At 44.4% G+C, this 23,294-nt stretch overlaps 1 protein-coding gene across 1 annotated transcript in view; it reads left to right on the forward strand.

Annotated features, from left to right (window-relative positions):
• Positions 1-23,294, forward strand: part of ELK3 (ETS transcription factor ELK3) — a 57,869-nt gene that overhangs the window by 30,875 nt on the left and 3,700 nt on the right. The window contains exons 3-4 of the mRNA XM_032788530.2: positions 12,434-13,231; positions 20,381-20,503. Coding sequence (XP_032644421.1) covers positions 12,434-13,231; positions 20,381-20,503 — 921 coding nt within the window. The remainder of the gene's footprint in view (positions 1-12,433; positions 13,232-20,380; positions 20,504-23,294) is intronic.

Consider the following 23,294-nt stretch of genomic DNA (forward strand, 5'->3'; position numbering starts at 1 on the left):
TACTGCTGTTGAAATTAAAGGAGTAACTCTACTGGCTGGTAGCAGCAGAGAGATTTCTCTCTGTGGGCCAGCCAGAGGTTAGCAGGTGATATGGACCGTGTTTTGTCACACTCATTCAGAAGCAATGGGGAAAGGTAGATTGCTGGCAGGGAGCAGAAGAGGCAGGGTAGCCTGCTGCAGAGTTTGAAGAACTTGTATTTCCGGATAAGCAATTTCAGTTTTTCAGGGGACAATGAAAGGTCAGTAAGTAATGGATTAAATGTTAATGAACCAGGGGAGGGCCAAGTACCAAACACCTTTTCTCCCCATACTTACTCTGGCCCATGTTTCCTTCTCCCAGCCTGTACAGCATGGAGGGGAAAAATATATGGGAAGAGCCCCTGGGGGGCCCTGTGGAGGGAAAATGTGGCTACATGGGATGCTTTGTTCACTTCTGCAAAACATGGGCAGTACTGTTGCCAATCTTCCAGGATTGTCCTGGAGTCTCCAAGAATTAAAGATTAGGTCATGTGATGAAACCTCCAGGAATACATCCAGTCCAACCAAAATTGGCAATCCTAGTGGGCAGGGCCAGAGCTGGGGAGGGAGCCACACTAAGCAGTTTGCACTTCTCTCCCAGGCTGTGGCTGATTTGTTGGATAAATTGGTGGAAGTTAGTGTTTTTTGTTGGTGCATTAACGGCTGTGTGTGCTCTGTGACTCTGCTCCGTACTCATACCCAATGCCAGCTAGAGCACTGGATCTGTTGTGGTGCCATGGTTGGGGAGTGGCTGCAGGAGGGTTCAGAGTGGGACCTGCTGGGCATAATCTGCAGGGTTTGAGGCCGGCATCCCTTCATCTGGAGGGGCTTTTCAGTATCTGCCCACTCTCAACCCTGCTGGTCTTGCAAACGAGGGTGAGGAGAGTATGCAAGTGCTCCACAACTTGTGACAAAAGCCACCAGCCATTTAGATAGGAGACTAGCACGTGATGATGGATTTTTCCGTCTTTGGGCAGTTTCCACCTTAACACAGCTGATGTTAGCAGCATTAGCCAAGCTAGTGCTACATGGTGTATTTTTAAAATTGGTCGTCACAGGGAAGTGAAGACCATTCACTGGATGAAGACAGTTTTATTGGCTCAGCCATTTTGCTTGGGGGAGGGGAGGTAACACTGGTGTCTTAAAATTCATCAAATGATTCATCTGAGTTTAAACATGAATTAATTCCAGTATTTGAGAAAAAAATACAATTGACAGCAATTTCATCAGCCATGACTTTGAGAGTAACCATGATATGCTGTTAGGGACTGCAGCTGGAATTGTATAAAATCCACATACAAAACAGTGCAGGAGAAGTGTGTTCAGGGAGTTACTACTCTTTCCCAGCGGCAGCCTCGTTCTGTTGCCAGCTTCCTGGCTTTATAGGGCCTGCCCGGTCCTGCCTGTCTGAGTCTGATTTCAATTAGCTCCCTGCTCCCTGGCTTCTCCTCTAAGTGCAGCCTAAGGAGTTAATTGGCCTACCTGGCCATCTTAACCCCCATCAGTCCTGTGTGCAGTGGATACCCCATCACACCAGGGAAAAGTATGTTGTTCTGACCATGTTAAAACATTCAGGTGACTTTGAACAGTGTTTGAGCCCCTGTACTTTGGAGCAGGGACATGAAATGTGGTAAGGGATTGGCCTTTGTGGCAGGGATCTGCCTTTTGCCACCTCTGTGAAAATCTCCCTGAATTTGGACAAGTTGTAAGCGTTTGAAAAATTGCAATTCACACTTGCTCAGTAGAGACCTATGGGTATGTCTACACGTAAACCCCTCCAGTGGCACAGCTGCTGAACTTCAATGTAGATGCTATCTACTCTGACAGGACGGGTTCTCCACTAGCACTGCCCACGCTGAGGGTCAAGTCAGTACAACTATATCTCTCAGGATATTTCACCTCGGTGAGAGACAGAGCTATACCAATGTAAGTTTCCAGTGAAGACCTGTGTCTTTTAGCAACTAAAATCTCTGAAGTTTCCATCCTCACTAAGCATGCTCCATCCCTTCCCAACTTCTACCAGTGACTGGACTGCACATGTACCATCCCCACAGAGAAACTGAGCATGCTCCCTTCAGAAAAGGGGAGTATTAAGAAAAAATTTGGAGGAGGATAATGAGGTAGCTCCGCAGACGTTTACCAAAAAGTTCCTCCCAAATGTGAGGGGCTGCATGGGAGAAAGCTCAAAGGTGCTTGTTTGAACATTTAAAAGCAAACAATGGAGACTGATATCACAGGCTGATCAAAGACAGAAGCTGAAGTTTTGAAGCGAATGAGAGATGATAGTGTGGGGACAGGCAGTGAAAGCACATGAAGGTGAAGATAAGTGGTTTATGTATGATGCGAAAGAGAAGGGGAGCCAGCGGAGGGATGTCAGGAGGTTGACATGGTCAAAGCAGCAGGCTAGGAAAATGATCTTTGCAAGAGCATTCTGAATGGATATCTGGGACAAGATTACATTGGCCCAGGCCAGAGAAAAGGATGTTGCAGTAATCAAGATGTAAAATGAGGAGATCTTGGACAATAGTTCTAGCTGTGTGGATGTATAGGAAAGGCTGTATCTTACAGATATTATGTAGAAAGAACTGGCAATATTTAGACGCAGCCTGGAGATGAGACCCTAGAGAGAGAGGTCTGATTTGAAGATGAAACCCTGGTTATGGGCCTGAGGAACAGGCAGGATGGTGATTTTATCCACAGTGATTGAGAGAGACTGTAGCGGGGATGGCTTGGGAGAGAATATTAAGATCGCTGTTTTAGCCATGTTGAGCTTGACCTAACAACTAGACATCCATGAGGCAATGTCAGAGAGACGGGCTCAGATTTCAGCCTGGACAGAAGGAGACAGGTCTGGAGAAGAGAGGTAGATCTGTGAGTCAGCATAGATATGGTAGCTGAATTTCTGTTTGCAGTCGAGATTAGCCACAGATAAGATGGAAAAGATAAGGGGACCCAGTGAGAGAGTCTATAAACCCTGTACCAGCCTAGAAGGGGTTAAGGAGCTGCTCTGGCTGGAGTAGCCACAACCTGCTGCACCTGCAAGTCATGCCAGGAATGGAAGAGGGGTTTAAAAGCATGACACTCAGTCAGCTCAGTAAGAGCAACTCTGAGACGGGAGCTGATTGCTGAGCTTCCCAACTCCCAGGAAGAGGCTGGGCAGCAAGCAGGGCCCACACCCTGGCCTAAAAGAAATGTGGCTGAAGAGGGGAGGCTATCTCCTATCATTTTTGCTGGAAAACCAGTGGACTTTGAGTTGGACTGTGGCCCACCTGGGGCCCTGCTGAAGGGAGAGGCCAACGTCCTGGCTGAGACAGCCTGTGTGTTTCTTTTTCGGCTACTGAGCTGTTTATGTATTCCCCAGAACTCTGAAAGGGGGAGAATTATCCAGAAGGGCTCATCCTGCGGCCTGAGAACCCATCACCGCCAGAGTGCTACAGAGCATCCCACTGGAGTAACTGGACCTGAGAGAGTGCACAGCCCCAGCAACTCTCCAGGCGGCTGCCGTGTTAGGAACAGATCCTTGACAAATTCCTACAGAAAACTGAAGAGGGGTGGATGAGGAGGATCCTTTGAAGGACACTATGAAGAAGTGAGGTAGGAGAAGCAGGAGGCGAACCACGAGAGGAGAGAGTTCCATGGAAGCCAAGGGAGGACAAGGATTTCAAGAAGAGGAGAATGGTTGATTTATTGAAGGCAGCTGATAGGTTAAGAAGGATGAGGATGGAGTCCTGGCTCTGGCTAAGAAGAGGTCATGAGAGATTTTGATTTCAGTTGAGTGCAAGGGGTGGAAGCAGAATAGGAGTGGGTCGAGGATGATGATGATTTATATTACCATAGTGCCTAGGGGCTCCCTTCGTGGACCAGGGCCCCATTGTGCTAGAGGCTGTGCAAACAGAACAAAAAGACACTCCCTGCCCCAAAGAGGATTGAATTGAAGGAGGGAAATGCCTGACAGGGATTGCGTTCAGTGAGCTTAGAGCTAAAAGGGATTCAGGAGAGAGGCAGTAGTTGGAAAGGCCAATGGGCTCAAGAATGACTTTTTAAAAAAATAGAAGAGGCTAAAGCATGCTTGTATTGTGAGGGGAAAGAGCCAGAGGAGAGTGAGAGGTTATGGAGAAGAGTAAAGTAGGGGATGCGAGGGGGCACAAGGGAGATCAGTAGATGGGATGGGGCTATTGGGGCAGATGGAGGAGTTAGGGGAGGAAAGCAGGTGAGAAACTTCTGCATCTGTGATGAGGAGAAGGAGAAGGGGAAGGTCACTTGGAATTTCTCTTGGAAGAAATTAGCAAGAACGTGTGCAGAAAATGCAGTGGAGGCAGAAGGGGAGGGCTTGAGGAGTGAGTCAGAGGTAGTGAAAAAGGGACTGTGATTGTGGATGTGGGAGTCAATTAAGTTGTAGAATTAGAATTGGTTAGCTAGAAAGATGCTAGAACTGAGGCAGGAGAGAACCAATTTGTAGTGGAGGAAGTCAGCCAGGTCACAGGAGTTCCACCAGAGTTGCACTGCAGCATGAGAGCACAAGTGGAGGAAGTGGATGTTTGGGGTCGGAAGCCAGGGCTGGAGGTTGGCAGGGCCTATCTGCCTATGGGAGAGTGGCAAAAAAGAGTCTAGGAGAGGGATGTATGGAGAGAATCAACAACCGTATCAATGGAAGAGAGGGCTGAGCTCAGAGCAGACAAGTTGTCATAGACATTAATAGTATAACAATAATAATTGGAGATATACCAATCTCCTAGAACTGGAAGGGACCTTGAAAGGTCATCAAGTCCAGCCCCCTGACTTCACTAGCAGGACCAAGTACTGATTTTTGCCCCAGATCCCTAAGTGGCCCCCTCAAGGATTGAACTCACACCCTGGGTTTAGTAGGCCAATGCTCAAACCACTGAGCTATCCCTCCCCCATTGATGGACTGCAAGTCACAGAAAGGGTGAGTGACAAGGTGAGAGAGCAGGGGCTCATGAGGTATGTAGAAAAAGGCCAGATGATGGTCAAAGAGGGGAACTCAGCAGGAGAGAGCTCAGAAAAAGAACAGTGCAGGGTGAAGAGCAAGTCAAGCGAACGACTCTGTTGGTACGTGGGAGATTGAACTAGAGCTGTAGGTGGAATGAAGAGGTGATGATGAGGAAAACATGCAGCTAGGGTTCAGATGGGAGTTGAAGTCACCAAGAATGAGTGTGGGAGATTGTCAGGAGAGGAAGAGAGAAAGATCCAGGAGCTGAGATCAGAGAGGAAGGCTGATGAGAGGAGTTAGGTGGACAGTAGATCGTAGCAGCATGGAGTGGGAAAGGAGAGAAGAGTCAGGTGCAATGGTGTTCAGAAGAAGAGAAAGATTGGGAAGGGGAAGGTGGGAGAGATAGACAGTGGCAGGAATGGGAGAGGAGAAGCCCAACACTCTCCCCATGGTCTGATCTGGGGTGGGGAGTGAGAGAGAAGGAGAGGCCTCCCTAAGAGAGGGCAGCTGTAGAGGCAGTGTCAGATGAAGGGATCCAGGTCTCTGTGAGAGCCAGGAGCTGGAGGGAGCAAGGTAGGAAGAGGCTGTGGATGGCTGTGATTTTATTTTTAAGAGATGGAGTGGGATCTGGAAGACACAGCAAGAGAAGAGGGGAGGAAGGAAAGGGGATGATAGAATCACAGAAATATATGGGAGGAGGCGTCTCAAGAGATCATCTAGTCCCTCCACCCCATGCTTGGGCAGGCTTAAATATACAAACAGATACCAATATGCATATTTGCTGTGCCTATCGAGATCTGCAATCGATTGCTTTTTACTAAGATAGTGAGCTCCTTGGGGCAGGGGCTGTGTTTTTGTTCTGTGTGCACACAGTGCCAGCACAATGGGGGTCCCAGGTCCCGTGATAACACTAAGTGGAAAAAGTAAATAACTGGAACCAGGATATCTTTCCAGAGCAGAAAATTACTTCCCAGCATTGCTTGACCTCATATTTAAAACAACTAATGATCGCTACTACATGTGCACAGACAGACCTTGTGTAACATAATACATTTTACCATTGATTTTAGGGCAATCAACTGCACAGTTATGTATCTTCCTCTAATGGTCCGTAGTTCTGAGGGGAAGGCACAGAGAGGGAGGTTAGTGTTGGGCAAAGAATGTTGTTGGGTGGTACTTCCTTATATTACTGTTTCTGGAGCTGACATGGGCACTTCTGCTGCTAATGCTCAGTTGGGACTCTGCTAGAATCAGCAAGCAGCTCATTTTATGGAAAGTATCTTCATCATCAAATGGAATAGCTGCTGAATGTTTGGATTGCCGCACAGGGTGGCTCGTTAGCTGGAGGTAATAGCAGCAATAAAGCAAATACCCCCGATGCCAATCTCACTCACATCCATGACTGCAACCATTGTCTTAAATTATTCATGCAAGATTTCTTGACGGTGAAAAGTTGAGTGAGGTCAGTGTTACGCATAACACGCACTTGCTTCCAAGTCTTGTCTAAATCCAGCTAAGTAAAAATCTTCCACTTCGTCAGCTCATTCCAAAGATACAAACAGAATGAATTTTATCTGCTAAAGAATTCAATACTAAAAAAAAGTAACGAAATACAATGTGACAAACATACTCACACACAGTGTGTTTTTATTTACCAGCATCTAGCTGCATACCCAGCATATGCACACACTAATAATATTCTGGTGCAGAAAGCAGTAGTCAGTGAATCATAATTTACAATAGCAGTGTTCTTCATTCTGATCAAAGGACGGTGCTGGAACACTTCTGTAATTTGAAACCTTAAAATGATAAGAAGTTACTGCTGAACAATTCTCTGTACTCATCCATCTGTTAGAATGAAAACAAACAAAATGAAGGGAAAATTCAAACGTCAACCAAACCAATATTCATATCAAAACTGTTTGTACATTTGCTCCCAGGGGAAAAAAAACTCGCTCTCTATAGGGGTAAACTCCAGATACTAGCAGCCATCAGACTGGACAGACAGCTCCCATCGATCACTTTAGGCCTTTCTACAATACAATCCCAGCTACATTAGGGAACCCACAACTTAGTTGTGTCCTAACCATATCATAAAGTGGTTTAGTTTTTCCTGCATAGACAAAACCAAATCAAATTATGACCACATTAAAAGAACTATGCTAACAAGGTTCCCTTCCCTTGGTTAGTATATAATTTTGTCTGGTACGCACAGGAAAACTCAAACCATATTATAACATGGTGAGTGGGCAGCCATGTTTTAACAGAGTTCCCTAACGTGGTTGGAATTCTAGCACAAAGGCATGGACAGACACAGATCCTCTTTGCTCTAGTCATCCAAAAATCTCAACCCACTTTACAAAACTGGGTAAGTGTTATATAATCCCTAATTTGCTGCTGAGGAAAGAGGAGCACCAAAGGGCCAAGTGATTTGATGGAAGCCACTCAAGAAACCAGTTGCAGACCCGCCACTAGAACTCTGGTGTCCCAGCTCCCAGACCATGCTCAGAACACTAGAGAGATTGCTGTCCCCTGATAAGGCCAATAGACAGTTCCTAAACTGAGGAAGTGGAGGCACTGAAGCTGTCATTGGACCTGTTTTCTACTCCTCCAGCTACACTAACACAACAGTTACTCCTTTCCATACTGCACCCTCTCTAGCACTAACCCACCCTGATAGCTAGGTTAGCAGATGTGAGTAAAAGCAAGTTTTCTCTCTGAAGTAATTAATTTGAAATGTAAACAGAAGGCGGGGCAAGTGCATGTGGTTGCTCTTCTGATATCATGGTGTACAGTTGCCTAACTCAGCAGGAGCAGACATTAGCACAAAGGCAACCTTCTTTTCCGTCTGATATTGAAAGAAAACCATTTGGCTAGTGCTTGTAGCCAAGGCTGATACTCTCCTTGCTCCCCATCTTTCAGAGTCTGGTCTAATATCTTTCATATTTCTGGAAGGGACACAGCCAGTGACAAAGAAACAAGGAAACCTGAAGGTGAAGAAAAGCTAAGGTTAATCTATGCATTTCTGGCTACAGATATGACAATGGTGTTTCAGAAATGGCTAATTAATTTGCATTTTTATTTTCCCTGATGCTATGATGGTGGGTTTTTAGGCTCAGCATTTCAGAGCAGCATCCAAAATGTTTGAGGAGTATGTGAACTCAACCTTTTTAGCTCTGCCCATCATTAATTATTAGGACTTCACTACAGGCTCATGCAGATGAGAAAGCTGCACTGAAAGGGCCCTATATTAAAACAATTCTATCTTGAATAGCAAAAGAAGCATAAAAATCACCAGCCAGGTCAATGGCTGTTTATAGAAACGTTTCCCTGTTTCAAGCTTGCTCCACTGTAAAAGCGCCTCTCTTAACTTTATTTAATCTTTTCGTGCTGGGGTCCGTTTGCCAATACTAGATGCAACAAACCCTCAGGAGCCAAAAGTAGATGTTTTTAAATTAAAATATTGGGGGAAAAAACATTTTGGGAATAGTCTTGAGTTTTATATTTTAAGTAATTCAAAAATTTAGTACGAGGTGTAAAACTGAGTCAGAGTGAAGTAAAACTGAGAACGATGTTTCAGCTACACCAGAGCAGACAAAAACTTAAACCACGTCCTAAAATGAAGCTAGGAGAATCAACACACACGTGCATTTAGATTCCAAATATCTTCGGAACTGTAAAAATAGTCTTTGTGTAATCATTTTAATCTATTAGACAGATACACGTACAACTCAGACTGGAGGAAGCACGGGCTTACGGTTAAAGGAGTAGATTGGGAAATTTGGATTTAATTTCCAGCTCTGGAGATTCCTTCTGTGAACTTGGCCAAGTCCCTTTTGCTCTGTGTGTCTGGCTCCCCATCTGTAAAACAGGGATAACAACAGTTCCCTACCTCACAGGGATTTGGTGAGGAGAAATCCCCTAATGTATATGAGGCTTTCAGAGCCTAGAGTGATGGAAGCCATGTAAGAATCTAGATACCTAAATAGGAATTAAGGCTGAATTTCTTTTTTAAACCAACAAAACAAATAGTTAATGAAAGAGAACAGTGATCTGAGACTTTGTTTGCCAAGTCTTGGAATAGCTATTTATGGTTGACTGAAAAAGAAATTAAGTTTACAGGAATAATGTAAGTTCACATTCAACTTTACTTACCACAGAGCAGTTTTACCTTATAAGAAACAGCTGTGCACCAGAGAGAGGGGTAGTCTCCAGAAAGGCTTTTAAAGGGGAGAATCCTTTGTCAGAGAACCATGGACCCCAAGAAAACAAAAATTAATGTCTCAAATATCTGAAAAATTGTTCCTGCCCCCTCTTCTTCCTTGATATGGAAATCTCATAGACTGGAGGTCTCAGACTCATCGACTTTAAGGTCAGACGGAACCATCATGATCATCTAGTCTGACCACCTGCACATTGCAGGCCACAGAACCTCACCGACCCACTCCTGTATTAGAGAAAGGTGAAAACCCCCCCAGTGTCTCTGCCAAGCTGATCTGGGGGAAGATGCCATATTTGGGGATCAGGATGGGAATCAGTTAGACCCTGAGCATGGGGGAAGACCCACCAGACAGACATCTGGGAAAGAATTCTCTGTAGTAACTCAGAGCCCTCTCCATCTAGTGTCCCTTCACCAGCCTCTGGAGATATTTGGAGATATTTTCTACTAGCAGTCACAGATTGCCTACAATGGCAGGTAGCCAGTCTCCTCATACATCCCCTTCAGAAATGTATCAAGCTTAGTTTTGAAGCCAGTTAGGTTCCCCCACCCTCCGCTCTCTTCCTTTTCATGGTCTCGTTATCTGGTACCATAATGTAACTGCATATGAGCTCATACAAGGACCTTGTAGGTCTAAAATGTTGTATAATTGGGCAAAAGCACATCAGAACCAATGAGGAGTCAAGTGGTACCTTAAAGACTGAGATTTTTTGGGCATAAGCTTTCATGGGTAAAAAAACCAGTTCTTCAGATGCACTGACTAACACAGCTACCCCTGTGATAGAAAGCACATCAGTGGATTTAGGGCTTGATCCACACCTCATTAAAGTCAAGCCCCCAGAAACATTAAAGTGATTAGGCCAGTAAATTCTTTCATTAGGGCAAATATGAAGAAAAGCAAACAGTTGTACCAACAACAATTTACATAGCTGGGATTTTTTTCTGTGTTGCAATTATTTTTTGTGTCTGAGTAACAGATTTCCCTGTACTCACCCCTGAGCTGAGGTGGTAATTCCTTGTTTGTGACATCAAAGACTGTGCAAACATTTGCATTTGTAACAAGTTTAGCTCCTGTCTCATGACTGCTGAAGGGCGTGTGATCGTTGTCAATTGGCAGCACAAGACTACAGCAGCTAAGCCTGCACACTAGCACATGTATGCAGGCATAGAGGTTTAATGGGCTACCCCTAATTTGAACATGGGTTTTTGTATATATAACTCTTCTGCCAGGTGGAGGCAGCAGCAACAAGGGCCGGGTTCAGTATCTAGGGGTTCCTTTTCAACAATACAACACAAAACCGGCTTGAGTCCCCACCTGGTGACCTGGAACAATTACACACTACCCGCTGGGTGCCTCTAAGGGGCAATACTTTCCCTTTCACAAGCACAGAGTCTGTGTAGCAAAACGTTTTAATAAAAGGAGGGACGTAACTCAGCATTAATTTGGGAAAACACCACAAACAGGGTGCATAAACACAAACCATGAGCAAAAGACTCACCACCAAGTAAGTTGGGCAGTGTCCTTTTCCCTTCAGGGTCTTAAGTCCAGCAACCCAAAAGTGCCTTTAATGTGCCTGTTCCTTCTCTGTACTCCACTCACAGTTGCTGTCCTTGGCCAGTGCAGCACCAGAGGTTCATCTGCAGAGTTCACCTCCCACTCTGTGTGAAGGGGGGAGAATAAGGAGGCACCTTACACGCTGCACTGCTCAGGCACTCGCTTGTCACCCCAACAGCCGATTGCCACGCCTCTGCAGGGCTCTGCTCTGGCCCTCTCCACCAGCCTCCCTGCTGGCTATCCCTCTCTGCCAGCTGCCTGGCTGGCCACTCACCAAGATGTCTTCAGTGCCCCCCGCACATACTTAACATAGCTCTTAGTGATTTCAGCTGTTAGTGGGGAACCTAACCATTGATGCACATTGTGCAGTCTCTTCCAATAAAGGCATTGTTCCAAAGTAGGTCTAATACTTACATCTAGGTATGAGTGATCAGCTCTACAACCTGTAACAAGGCTCTCAGTTGAGTCTAAATGGGAGAGCAGAATGATCAAGTAGTATCAACCATCCTTATACAGAGCTCACACCAGTCTCAACTCATTGGGCTTTGGAACCCATGTCCCCTATCTAGCGAGTGTCGTTCAATTGAGGGTGAGTCCCTCCATTGGGATATGCCAGGTACAGTTCTGCTGCCCACAGTTCACACAACAAGGATAACAACCCTTTATTACTCCTGCCCCAATAACAAGGAGACAGGAGATCCAACACCAGCCAGAGGTGATCATATGGGCAAGCAGTCCCATCATGGTGAGCACCTAGGGAGGGTGGGTGTGTCCATGCAAATGAGATCAGCTTCTGAAGTCTTTTCCCACAGCTCACAACTAGATGTCAGGGGACAGCTCATCCAGACTCTGCTTACATTTTTTTTATAATTTGCAAACATTTGAAAGGAAAGCTAAACCCTTACGGAGCATGGATCTATGGATTGCAAGAACTACAGCTGAGTTTCCTACATAGCCCATGATAGCCTATCTAAAGGCAGAGGCGTTCAAACCTCCAAGGTGCTGAGAATGTTCTTTTTCCATTGGAAAGAAAATATTTCTGAGCTGCTTTAGAGGAAGAGAGAGGTGATTAATCCATGTCATGGTGTATATATTGTAGAGATGGCAATTTTGTTAGATGTGATGAGGAGGCATGTAACATAAATGTTTAAGTAGCTGGATGGAATCAGGCCCAAGGAAAGGAAGAGTTTGAATACTCACTGAAATGCCTGTCTGACTATGAGCAAAGAGCAGTGTCAGCCTATATATGTGAAACCATGTAAACGACTGCTGCCTGCTATGCTGACCAATATTGTTTTATGGTTTATTTGTACTCCTTGTCTGTCTAGATCCATACATTACCTCTCATGTTATACTGAAACCGTAAGCTCTTTAGGGACGGACTGTATTTTGTTATGTACACAGTGCCTTGTGTAGCCCAAACACCTCCTGGGTGTGGTGTTCTGTCCCATCTAGTGGTACTGAGTCCACTTAGAGAGAGATTATGAGTCTGCTCTACAGCCTTAGCTAACAGCAAGTTGTTAGTTCGATCCCGCCCGCCCACAACCGGGGTCTGTCGGCGTTACAGTAGCACAGTGGTGTCCTGGTTCATAACTATGGCCCCATGGCATTATAATACAAATAGAAAACAATAATACACTCAGTGCATCCAGATCACTAACCTTGTTAGCATGTGGTTTTGTATTCACAGAACATCATCAAGAAAGTGATTGGACAGAAGTTTGTGTACAAGTTCGTCTCCTTTCCTGAGATTTTGAAAATGGATCCTCATGCTGTGGAAATCAGCAGAGAGAGCCTCTTGCTGCAGGACAGCGAGTGTAAGATGCTTTCCGAGGGCAGAGACCAGCACAAGCACAATGTGTCAGCTCTGAAAAGCACAAGCCGTAATGAATATATCCATTCTGGGCTGTACTCTTCTTTCACCATCAACTCCCTGCAGAACCAGCCAGACACTCACAAGCCAATCAAAACAGAAAAACTGGAGGAGAAGTCGGAAGGAAACACACCGGTGGAAGAAGTCAGGACTGTTATAAGATTTGTGACAAACAAAACAGACAAGCAAGTGATGAGGCCCATTGTGTCGTTGCCATCGACGTCCGAAGCAGCAGCTGGCTCTGCTTTTCTCGCCTCTTCAGTATCAGCTAAAATATCTTCTTTAATGTTGCCTACCACAACCAGCATTTCATCTACTACTTCGCCGTCTTCATCACGGTCTCCATCTCTGTCTCCTCACTCACCCCTCCCTTCAGATCACAGAAGCCTCTTTCTTGAGTCCAGTTGCCATGACTCAGATTCTCTTGAGCCTCTGAACCTTTCTTCAGGTTCCAAGACGAAATTTCCATCTCTTCCCCCAAAGGCTAAAAAACCCAAAGGCTTGGAAATCTCAGCACCGCCCATGGTTCTTTCCAGCACCGATATTGGTTCCATCGCCCTCAACAGCCCAGCACTTCCTTCAGGATCCCTGACTCCAGCGTTCTTCACTGCACAGGTAAGATATGTCTATTTAATATACTCTTGTTTTGGACAAATAGGTTCTAATTTGGTCAAGACTAAATGAAGGATCAGTTTTATGTGCCTGTGACTTTCACATTGAAAAGAGTCCATGGGGAGGGAAAAAAGGTGTAGGAGATGCCTATATAAAAAGTAGAAAGTACAGTCCTTCCTTGCACACATGCCCAGCGCTCTCTTAGTAATGTGGAGAAAAGTAATTACAGTTCACAGAGTGGGTGACAGGATAACAAGACATTCACTTGGGGCAGCTGTTAACATCAATCAGTTATCGTTTAAAACCAGTTTCAAGGTATGCAGAACAAGGAGGAAAAGGCCAAGAAACAAATACACGTAGTTACTCGGTCAAAATATGAACATGTATGTCATGGGATGCTTGGCTGATTTTTTAGTACCACTTGCTGCACCCATTCATAAAGTGTGACATTTTCATTAGCTTTCAAAGCAGATCAAATTAATTGGTTTCTAAGAAAGGGCTCTTAAGCCAATTTCAATTTCAAAAGGCCTTACAGGTTCAGAAAGCATTTGCTGCAGTCTCCTTTCTGCATGAGCCTAAGAAATACCCATTTGTTTCTGTTCACTGTAAAGTGGATGTTAACTAATTACACAATTGTAGGAGTGTCAGTGTTGAACAATAGTTGTCCTGAAAGTGGAGTTCACTAAAAATAATGTCACTGGACAAACCTAGTAATTCAAAGGACAAGAGGAAAGTCAGCAAGAAGCAGGTGATTTAGTGCTTGCATCTTGCTAGGTCATTTGCGTCTGATTGCACCACAGTAAAATTAGAGAGAAAATTCATTTGTAAAAATATTCACAAATGGAGACTGTAGGCATACAAGTTCATGCAATCAATATTAAGTGAAATTTATTGAATATATAACAAAAAATATGGTAGGGTGGCTAACTCACTCACAAAAGCAAGGAAATCTAGGGTTATGATTTAAGCCTTATCCTGAATTCACCAGATATTATGCCTTCCTTTTATTAGAGCCCTGCAGTACTTGGGCACAAGGGAATGATTTAAGGTTGGATCTCAAATGAAAATTAGCTTGTTTGTCTCTACCTGTCATTTGTGCACATCATAAAAACTCCAAGCGTAAAGTACAGTTAGCAGGAAGAACTGGAGTGTGGCAAGCCAGAACTGAGATGCATTGACTAGCATGCAGAGTATCTAGCTGTGATAACAACCATGGTAAATGTTTTACTTTCAGGGCACAAAAATTGACAAATAAATCATACTAGGCCCAGAATGGGACAGATTGAAAGCAAGGTCCATTGCAATTCTACTTTAATCTAGTACCATACCCAGAATCAGTAGAGCCATTTTGATTTGTTTCCTTGTTGGTCCAGTCATTCACCATTTCTTTGGATACTTCGCTTCCTTGTTAGCTATAAAATAGTGTATTACACCCAAGATTTTCAAAAAGGAAAAATTAGAAAGAGCCTGGTTTGTTTTGTAGTTCACTATGGGCCTCTTCTTGATTGATACTGACTGTAGTCCATTACCAAACACATCAGTGATTCAGTTCTCCATCTATTTATTCCACCATTCAGCCTATCTTTCTTAACAGCATGTCCTATCACATAAGAGACTGAATGCATCTGTGAGGGACATGGTGTGCTCTTTGGGGCTATTTGCTCTCCAGACATTTGGCAGCATCACTGGAGCACAGTAGCTGTTTCCTGCGTATTAACAATCAATTTTAGGCTTGTTTAAAAAGCAACCTACATCTTTAAGAAGTTTGACATAATTGAGCACATAATAAAATACAAAATACATCAACCATATTTAGGTACCAGTAAAGTTGTAATAGAAAGTAATACGATCTAGAGTTTAGGTTGACATGCTGCAATTCATCTCATTTTACTTGGGAATGGCAAGTGCTACACATCCGACTACATTTTATTTACCAGATTCTGATCTCAGACACACACAGGGACTAGATGCAGTCAAGGACGTATGCACTCTGTTCCCAACTCTAGAAGTCAGACAGGGCATTTGAATGGTTCAGCAAGAGCTCACAAAATGCAGCCACTCCCTCTGACAAAATGATTCAAAATGGCTTCCAACAACTATTCTTGATCACATAAATAAAAAGCTCAGTCAATCAGAGAACCATAACAAAGATCTTATGATTTTTGTAACCAAACAGGACCAACTCAACTTCAAAAGAAAAAAGTGTCATGAAGATATTGGGAAATTTTGCTCTTAAAGACGAAAAGGAATTGGTATAATTTTTTGATAGAGTTTGTTTTGGAATTTCATTTAATGAATTTCAAAACAGGAATGCTTAAATAACAATAAAATTTGAGTATTTTGCCCAGTTCCATCGCTTGTTCTGCAGATTATTTATCTTTTTGGTTTTGCTAGCACTGTTGCCTTTCTCTGGAAAATGGGGAAAGCTGATTCATGTCTGTTTTCTTGAGGCATCCGCTTCTACAATATACTGATTCCTAACTTATGAAATGAGCGTGTACACAACAGCCCTTCCCTTTGCATTTGTCATCTGCAGGGCCGGAGTCCTTTAGCACCACGGTTACAAACCTTATAGCACGTTAGCTAAAGGGGTAACTTCTATAGGGGTCATCTATTGTGATGCGACATGCACTGTGCTAGTAAGGGTTATGCTAACTTTGCTCCTTTTTGGGGTGAAGGTGGGAGCTCTGCTCCTGCGACTGAGATAAATCTAATCCTTCTGTGTTAGTGTGGTTATTGCTGGCTTTGGGATAATAGCATCCCAGCAGGATTAAAATACAATACTGATTATATTGCCAGTGGGGGCATAACATGAGATGATAGATCAATTTCCACATGTAATTTAAGGACAGGTGACTCTGTTCTGTTGTTTACACCTTAAATTCCTCCTCTGGTTTTGCTGCTCTCTGATGGCCTCAATGATCTAAAGACTGGAATGCAGCCTGCACTTCTTGTGTTAAATATTAACCAAATTCGAGCCTTACTGTGGCTAGCTCCTGGCTCTAGCTGAAAGTGACAACTCTAGTGCTCTGATCTTCAGAGGGTGTGGAGTTTACCTTAGTACTATTGTCACGCACCTTGAAGTATTGATTGACTGGACTCAGTTTCAAATCTCTTTCTAAGTACTAGCCCTTCTTTAGGGACTGTACTTCAGAGAAATAGGGTCTCTTTGCATCCATTATTAGGGTTCAGATCTTGGGACACAATTCTGAATAAACCCCTCCTCCTGCCTTTTGCTCTTTATTTCTTCCCAAAGAACCTTTTTAAAAAGTTGTTGGGTCATTGGGTATTCATAGTCATCTGGATCATGACAGCTGCTAATATATTCTTTTAAGAAGGTTCTCTGGGAAGAAGTAAAAGCAGATGTGGGATTTATTCAGAACAGTGTCCCAAGACCTCACAGCTAGCTCAGCCTGCGTAATACTGTGTACTTCGCTGAACTGTATTGGTTCTGGCTGCAGAGATAGCTGGTTTCAAGTCAATGGCCTTTAACTTACAGAACCCTAAGAACATAGATCTCTGACCATTTATCTAGTTCAGTTACATCGTTTGCCATATCTCATGAATCCCTGTGGATACACTCCAGGAGGATGGCTATCAGATAGTAACACAGCCTGGAAACAGCACCACTCATGCTGGCGTCTGAAACAACCCAACGTGTACATGATTATTAGCTGTTCTTAAAAGGGAGAAATGTTTAGTTTGTGAGTGGACAGAGTTACTTTTAAGGGGCAAACCCTGCTGCCTCTTCCCCATAGACATAAAGGGCCATGGGCACGGTGGGGCTGGCGTGGTGTTGCATGGGGAGATGGGAGTGCAGGATTTGGGGGGCATGTCTGGTGAGCCCAGACCTCTTACATTCTGCACAGCCTACTTCCACAAGGGCTTTCTGTGTGCTACCTGGGATGAGGGGAGGAAATCGGCATGGGGGAGGGGAGGGAGTTGGCAAATATGTGGCTATGAGGGAAACCATAGTGGCTTTGGAGGCTACTGCATCCTTGAGAGAAGGCGCATCCATATACGTTTCGGTCTTGTCAACACTGTTGGATCCGTGCTAGTAGCAACAGCACCTAGCAACTTGGTATTAGTAAGATCCATTGTGGCTTACTCCATTTCTTTAACGTGCTCTCCTGTTACCAGCCCTAGGGTTTCTTGCCTGCTCTTTTCCTCTAGCACCTTTCTATCCAAATCACTCCATCCTTTCTCTCTTTTTCTCCCACACTGTTCTCAATATTTCACTCTTATCTGCTTCCCTCCCTCATAGGACATGATTGCTCTGGTATCCCCATCTTGAAGAAAAGAATATTATCCCCACTTGTCTATCCAGTGGCCACCCTCAGCTCCCTTCTTCTCTTCACCCCTAAAGGTATTGGTCACCTGCAGTCCTGTTCTCCATGTTCCTCTGCTTTGCTCCACTGAAACTACATTTCCCAGAGCCAGATCTCCCTCTCCTACTGCATATTCCTGCTCCTTGACTTCCCTGCTGCGTTGGAGGCCATCAATCAGACTCTTCTCTAAATCTTGCCCACCCTTGCTTTCATCATGAAGTTCTCGCATGGTTCTCTGCCTGCATTTCTGGCCATTCCTTTATCATCTCTTTTAGTGGGTCATTGTCATCTACACCGTTTATGGGTTCTGCAGGGCTCCATCCTTTGCCCCATCTTTTTTTGCTTTACACCTTTTCCCTTCATTGGTCTCATCTGCTCACATAGCATAAGCTACCATTTTTACATCTACAATGACTGGTAACTCTACCTTCCAACTCCTTACCCACCTATCTGCCTCCCTCCCACCAATCCTGCACATGAGCCTCCCTCTCTGACATTTCCTCCTGGATGTCTTGACACAAGCTTAAACGTAACATGACCAGAACTGAACTTCTATCTCCACCCATCATCTTCCCACTCCCTCATCTGCTTTGTCCTCCTTGACATCACTATTGAGATTCTCACTGGCATGCAGGCACCATAATTGGAGGTCATCTTTGACTCTTCCCATTTCCTGGCCTGGTCCAAATCCTGCTGCTGCTTTCCAAAACCTGACCTCTCCTTTGTTCACACTCTTGCAGTTCTTACTCAGGCCCCCCTCTTTACATCATGACACAAGCACTATACTCTCCTCCAGCTTTGGCCTTCCCAACACCCCTCTCCAATTCAGACACACACAGCTGCTAAGCTCACCTCTGTTTTGATTCCCAGTTTTACATTGCACCCAGTGTCAGGCATCTTGACATCCATCTCCTTTCAAGCCCCTTCACAAGTTCGCCACTCCCATCTCATCCGCTTTTATCTCTGATGTAGCCCCCTTGCTCTGCCAATGACACTGGCCTTCAACTTCCATTTGTCCATATCGCCCACAAACATCTCTGTGCTTTCCACCTTGCTAACCCTTATGCATGGAGCACCTGCTCGGCGTGAGCCGTAAGGCAACTACCTGCTGCTTTAGAGTCTTTCCACAAGTTCCACTTCATGTGAGGAATCAGCCACTGAATAGAGATTAGACTTTTTGGTTTTTTAAAGAACCACCTTTCCAATAGGTTGGGGCTTTCAGGTTGTGTGCATTGCTCGCCTAGGTTACTGTGTGATCTTATTGCGGTTATCTCCTGCCCCACTCTTCCCTTCCCAGCTACTGTTTGGTACACTAACCTTTAGGCTCTTGTTTTGAATTTGATTGCAAGTATGTCAGGGCACGTGTGAGTCTTCCTGTGGATTTGTACAGCCCCCTGTGCAATGGAGCTCTAATCCTCATAGACCCCTTAGGCATCACCACAATAGGAATAGTACATCATTCAGATTTTAAAATTCCTTGACTTTTGGTCTCTCTCTGTCTAGGGTCTTTTACTGTGCCATTAACTGTGGTGTCTGAGCAACATAATGTGCGCATGCGCGCATGCAAAGACAGATGTGACAGTAAACAGTTTGGAACAAACTCAAATGAGACCCTTTAGGGGGCAAAGTTTATACCCTTGGTCACAGCGGATGTGAAAAGAGAGCAGGACCTCAGCCATAACAGTATGACACACACAGAATTATGTGAGTTGCCTGAGTGGGGGACATTAATTCCCCGCAAGGAGTCATGAGATTCTTCTCCTTCCCAAAAAGGTTTTAAATGTTGTAAATACAGCCAGTCTCCCCCCCCAACCCCATTCAGCAAAACACTTCCCTGTTCAGCAAAGTGCAGGCTCAATTTTAAGCATGTGCTCATGTTCCATTGAAGTCAATGAGATTAAGCAAGTGCTTAAATCCTTTCGTGAAATGGGGTAATTTGCTAATTTGGGGCCTGGGTGTGAGAAAGATTAGCTGTGGTATTTCAAACCCTTGAGTTCAAAGTTTAGTACAGCACTTGTGTCATTTTCTTATTTGGAATTATAGAAGTTATTTTGGATACAGAATGGCACATATGATTTTAGACTCTTTTCTTTTAAAGGCAGAAATCTGCTTGCCAGTTGCATTTTTACTGTGTCCAGCCTGCAATTCCACTTTGAAAACATTATGAGAAGACTCTCAGCTCTGTACCCGAGTCATGACCCTGCAAATAGCAATCTGTGAGCACAGAAAATCCATGGATTCTTAGTTCTATGGATTTAGACTCTTAGCATAGAATTAGTTGCATTCTCTGGTGCCTTAGCTGTCATTCTGGTTGTAAACCCATCCTTCACTGCAGAAACCAATACAAAGCCACCTTGTTAAGCCTTCTTTCAACCAGAGTGAAAGAGAAGCATCAGCTAGGGGAGTGAGCTTCAAAGCCGAGCTTTTGACTCCAAACATTATTGGGTTAATTGTCCAGAAGATGTAGCCAGTGCGAGTAATTGCTAGTGTACAAAAAACCAAACATTATTGTGAAAGAGATTAGATTTTTACTTTGATAGGCAGTGTCTAAAATGAGGCATGCATGGTACTGTAACACTGTGATACAGATATGCATCAAATCATGTGGTTCTGTTTTGAATCTTAAGCAAACCTGAATGGCAATAAAATCACTCTGAAAAGGAGATCATTTTATAGCATGGGATATTAAATTACTGTTCTGAAAGGGTCAGTAGATTAGTGGGGGGGAAACCTCAGAATGTTGCAAACTGTCGATGGAGCTGTAATGGTCCAACCCATATAGTCTTCTGCCTCAAGGCACACAGTTGGTATTTTTGTCTTGCAGACCCCAAATGGATTACTGTTGACCCCAAGTCCACTGCTGTCTAGCATTCACTTTTGGAGCAGCCTTAGTCCTGTAGCTCCTTTGAGTCCTGCCAGGCTGCAAGGACCAAACACCTTGTTCCAGGTAGGTTTTTGTTGTGGACACATTTCATTTCTAAAGGTGGCTTTCTTTGGCGCACATACTGAAAAGACATCAGGGTAACATCCTGCACATTGGTTTTGAATTTTCCAAGTAGTTTAACTAAATATTGACATTATCAGGCATTCTTTAAAAGGGACATGCAGAGTTAGATTCACTGTAACACTGTCAGAATCTCCAGGGCAACATCCCTTATGGAATGTGAACATAGCAGATATTTTATGGAAAAGAAAAGCTGAAGGCCCTAGCTGAGAACAGTTGAGCCCTCAGAGCCTGTGAAGGAGACTGGAGAGCAAAGAGACTGCCTTGCAGCTGGTGAAGGTGGGAGGAAAAGCAAAGGAAAAGGCTTTGGAAAAATCATGCAAACCAAAGCCTAGCCTTGTACAGAAGGCAGTAAATGATCCTTTTATCGTGTGACGGTGCCTGTCACTGAGGATTTGTGGTTAATGCACGGGCCTTGCACTCAGGAGATCTGGGCTCAGTTCCCAGCTCTGCCACAGATTTCATGTTTGTCCTGGGACAAGTCACTTAATCCCTTTTTGCCAGAGTTTCTCATCTGTGAAATGAGGATAACAGCACTTCTCTGCAGCATAGGATGTTGTGAGAATGAATGTTTGAGAGCAATTTGGATTGCAGTGAAGAGCACCACATAAAACCCAATAAGGACATGAATAAATCACTGTGGAATACAAGCTGTTCAAAGCCCCAGCGTCCATCCAGAAATTGGAAAGAGGGTGGAGCTATCAGCTCCTCCACACTCCAGCCAACTGAAGCTGTTGCCAATCAGCTGATTCAATAGGGCACAGGAAAAAACTACTTATCAGTTGGCAGGAAGAAAGCTGGTGATCCATAGAGGAGCTAAAGAATGCAAGGAAAAGCCCTGGAATGAAATTCCACAAGTGCTGGGGCAGACCAGCACTGACACAATGTGTGGAAGATGGGAAACAAAGACGACCCAGCCCCTGAACTCCCAGAGACTGGCGGAAAGGGTGGCCATATCATACAGCAGAGTCACAAGGCCTGGGAGCGATATGACCACAAATACTCCAGTGCCACACTGGGGTTACAGCCATTCCTTTCACTTATAATGTGAGTTTATGTACAGCAGTTCTAGGGTTCTTTGTTTCACCTCATATAGACTCATTTATTCGTATTGTGCTATCATTTTGCACACATGATTGGAAACATCTAGACATTTAATCTGAGATAGAAGCATCCAAGACTTGTCCTGTAATGAGACTGCAAGTGCACCTAGCAACCTACAGTGAGAACTGGAAGTGAAAGTGGATTTGGATCTGTCGCATCTGATGGACCCAAAGGGCCTTATCTGAATAACATCTGGCTCAGAAAAAAGGCCAAGGTGACAAATCTGTAGTGCATAGAGTTTTAATTCACAAACCAAATAGGAAGTGGCAACAGCAGCTGAAATGGAGCTAACCCACCGAGTCTGAGTTTTCTTCACAACAAAAACAGACTTCCCCAAGTGATCCTGTCTGGGCTACTTCCTGTCTCACGCACCTGCGCATGTAAAACTCTCCCCAGACTAGGGATGCTACTTGTGTGCCTGCAAGGGCAAACCCACTCTTCAGAATTCTAGCTAGCAAATCTAGGAGTCAAGGAAAAAAGAGCTGGCTGCATGCCCTAAGGAAAAGGTGGTCTAAGACTGACACGTTTCTGTGCCCATTGAGGGACAATTGAACGTTCATTGTTTGCTTAAAAAGGAAGCGGAAACCCTGAAAGTAGTGGGGGCTGAGAGTAATACTTCCTAAAGCTGATTGACTCTGTCTTTCAGAGCCCTTGACTTAAACGGAAGCAGGATCAGGCCCCAATTTCTTTTTTCCACATGTGTAGCATCTTCCATAGTCGAGAACAGGCAGGACTTGGCTAGAATTATTTATTGAATATTAATATTTTCGTAGCACCCAGAGGCGTCAATCAGGATGGGACTCAGATGTGTTGTGCAAGCACACAACAAAAAAAGTCTCTTCCCTAAAGAGCTAAAGGGATTTTTTTTGTTACTGAGGCTACTGTACACAGATGGATCTGGTAGTTCTCGCTAACAGCCCGTACTGGGTGATCTCATGCCCGCGGCTACAAGCTTCCCAGCCTGGGTTGACAAACTTGGGCCTTGTGGGGCTTTCAGTAGCCTCCTAAAAACAGCTGTGTAGAGAGTGTTTTGAAGTGTGGCTTGGGCTGGAGCTTGAGCTCTGAAGCTGAGAGGGGAGAGTGGACTTTAAAGGGCTTCTACATACCCAGGTTGGGAGGCATGCTGCTGAAGGCTGTGTAGACGTACCCCTTAAGAGCCAGACTGGATTAGGTGGCAAGAGGATGGAGTGCTGACTACTCTATGCTGGATGAAAGGGGAGAAAAGAGGAGAGTCTTAGCATTCTTGTTAGAATGCTTCCTCCAGTGTTATGTACCGTGCCTTTGGGACATGACTGTCATCATAGCAGAAGGCTGTTGGATACGGAGGCAGACAGTGGCACTCCATGTTGACTGAGACCAATCACTTCTAGTAAAACGCCTCTTCCTGGATGAAGTGCTCTTTAGATTTTGTTCTGAAAGTGAGCGACCATTAAGTGCCTCACTAGTACAACACAGCTAAAGCAACTCCCACATCCCAGTGTGTGGGAAGAAAATTGGGCCCTTTCAGCCTTGGAGAAAATGAAAAGTGCCACTGAAATCTGCAGTTAATTCTGCCTCATTCAATTTACCTCCATAATTTGGCCTAATTGGAAGATCTTTCTGTGGCAATAATACTAGAATGTAATTAAAC

The sequence above is a fragment of the Chelonoidis abingdonii genome, chromosome 1 (assembly GCF_003597395.2).
Source record: "Chelonoidis abingdonii isolate Lonesome George chromosome 1, CheloAbing_2.0, whole genome shotgun sequence".
Taxonomy (NCBI): Eukaryota; Metazoa; Chordata; order Testudines; family Testudinidae; genus Chelonoidis; species Chelonoidis abingdonii.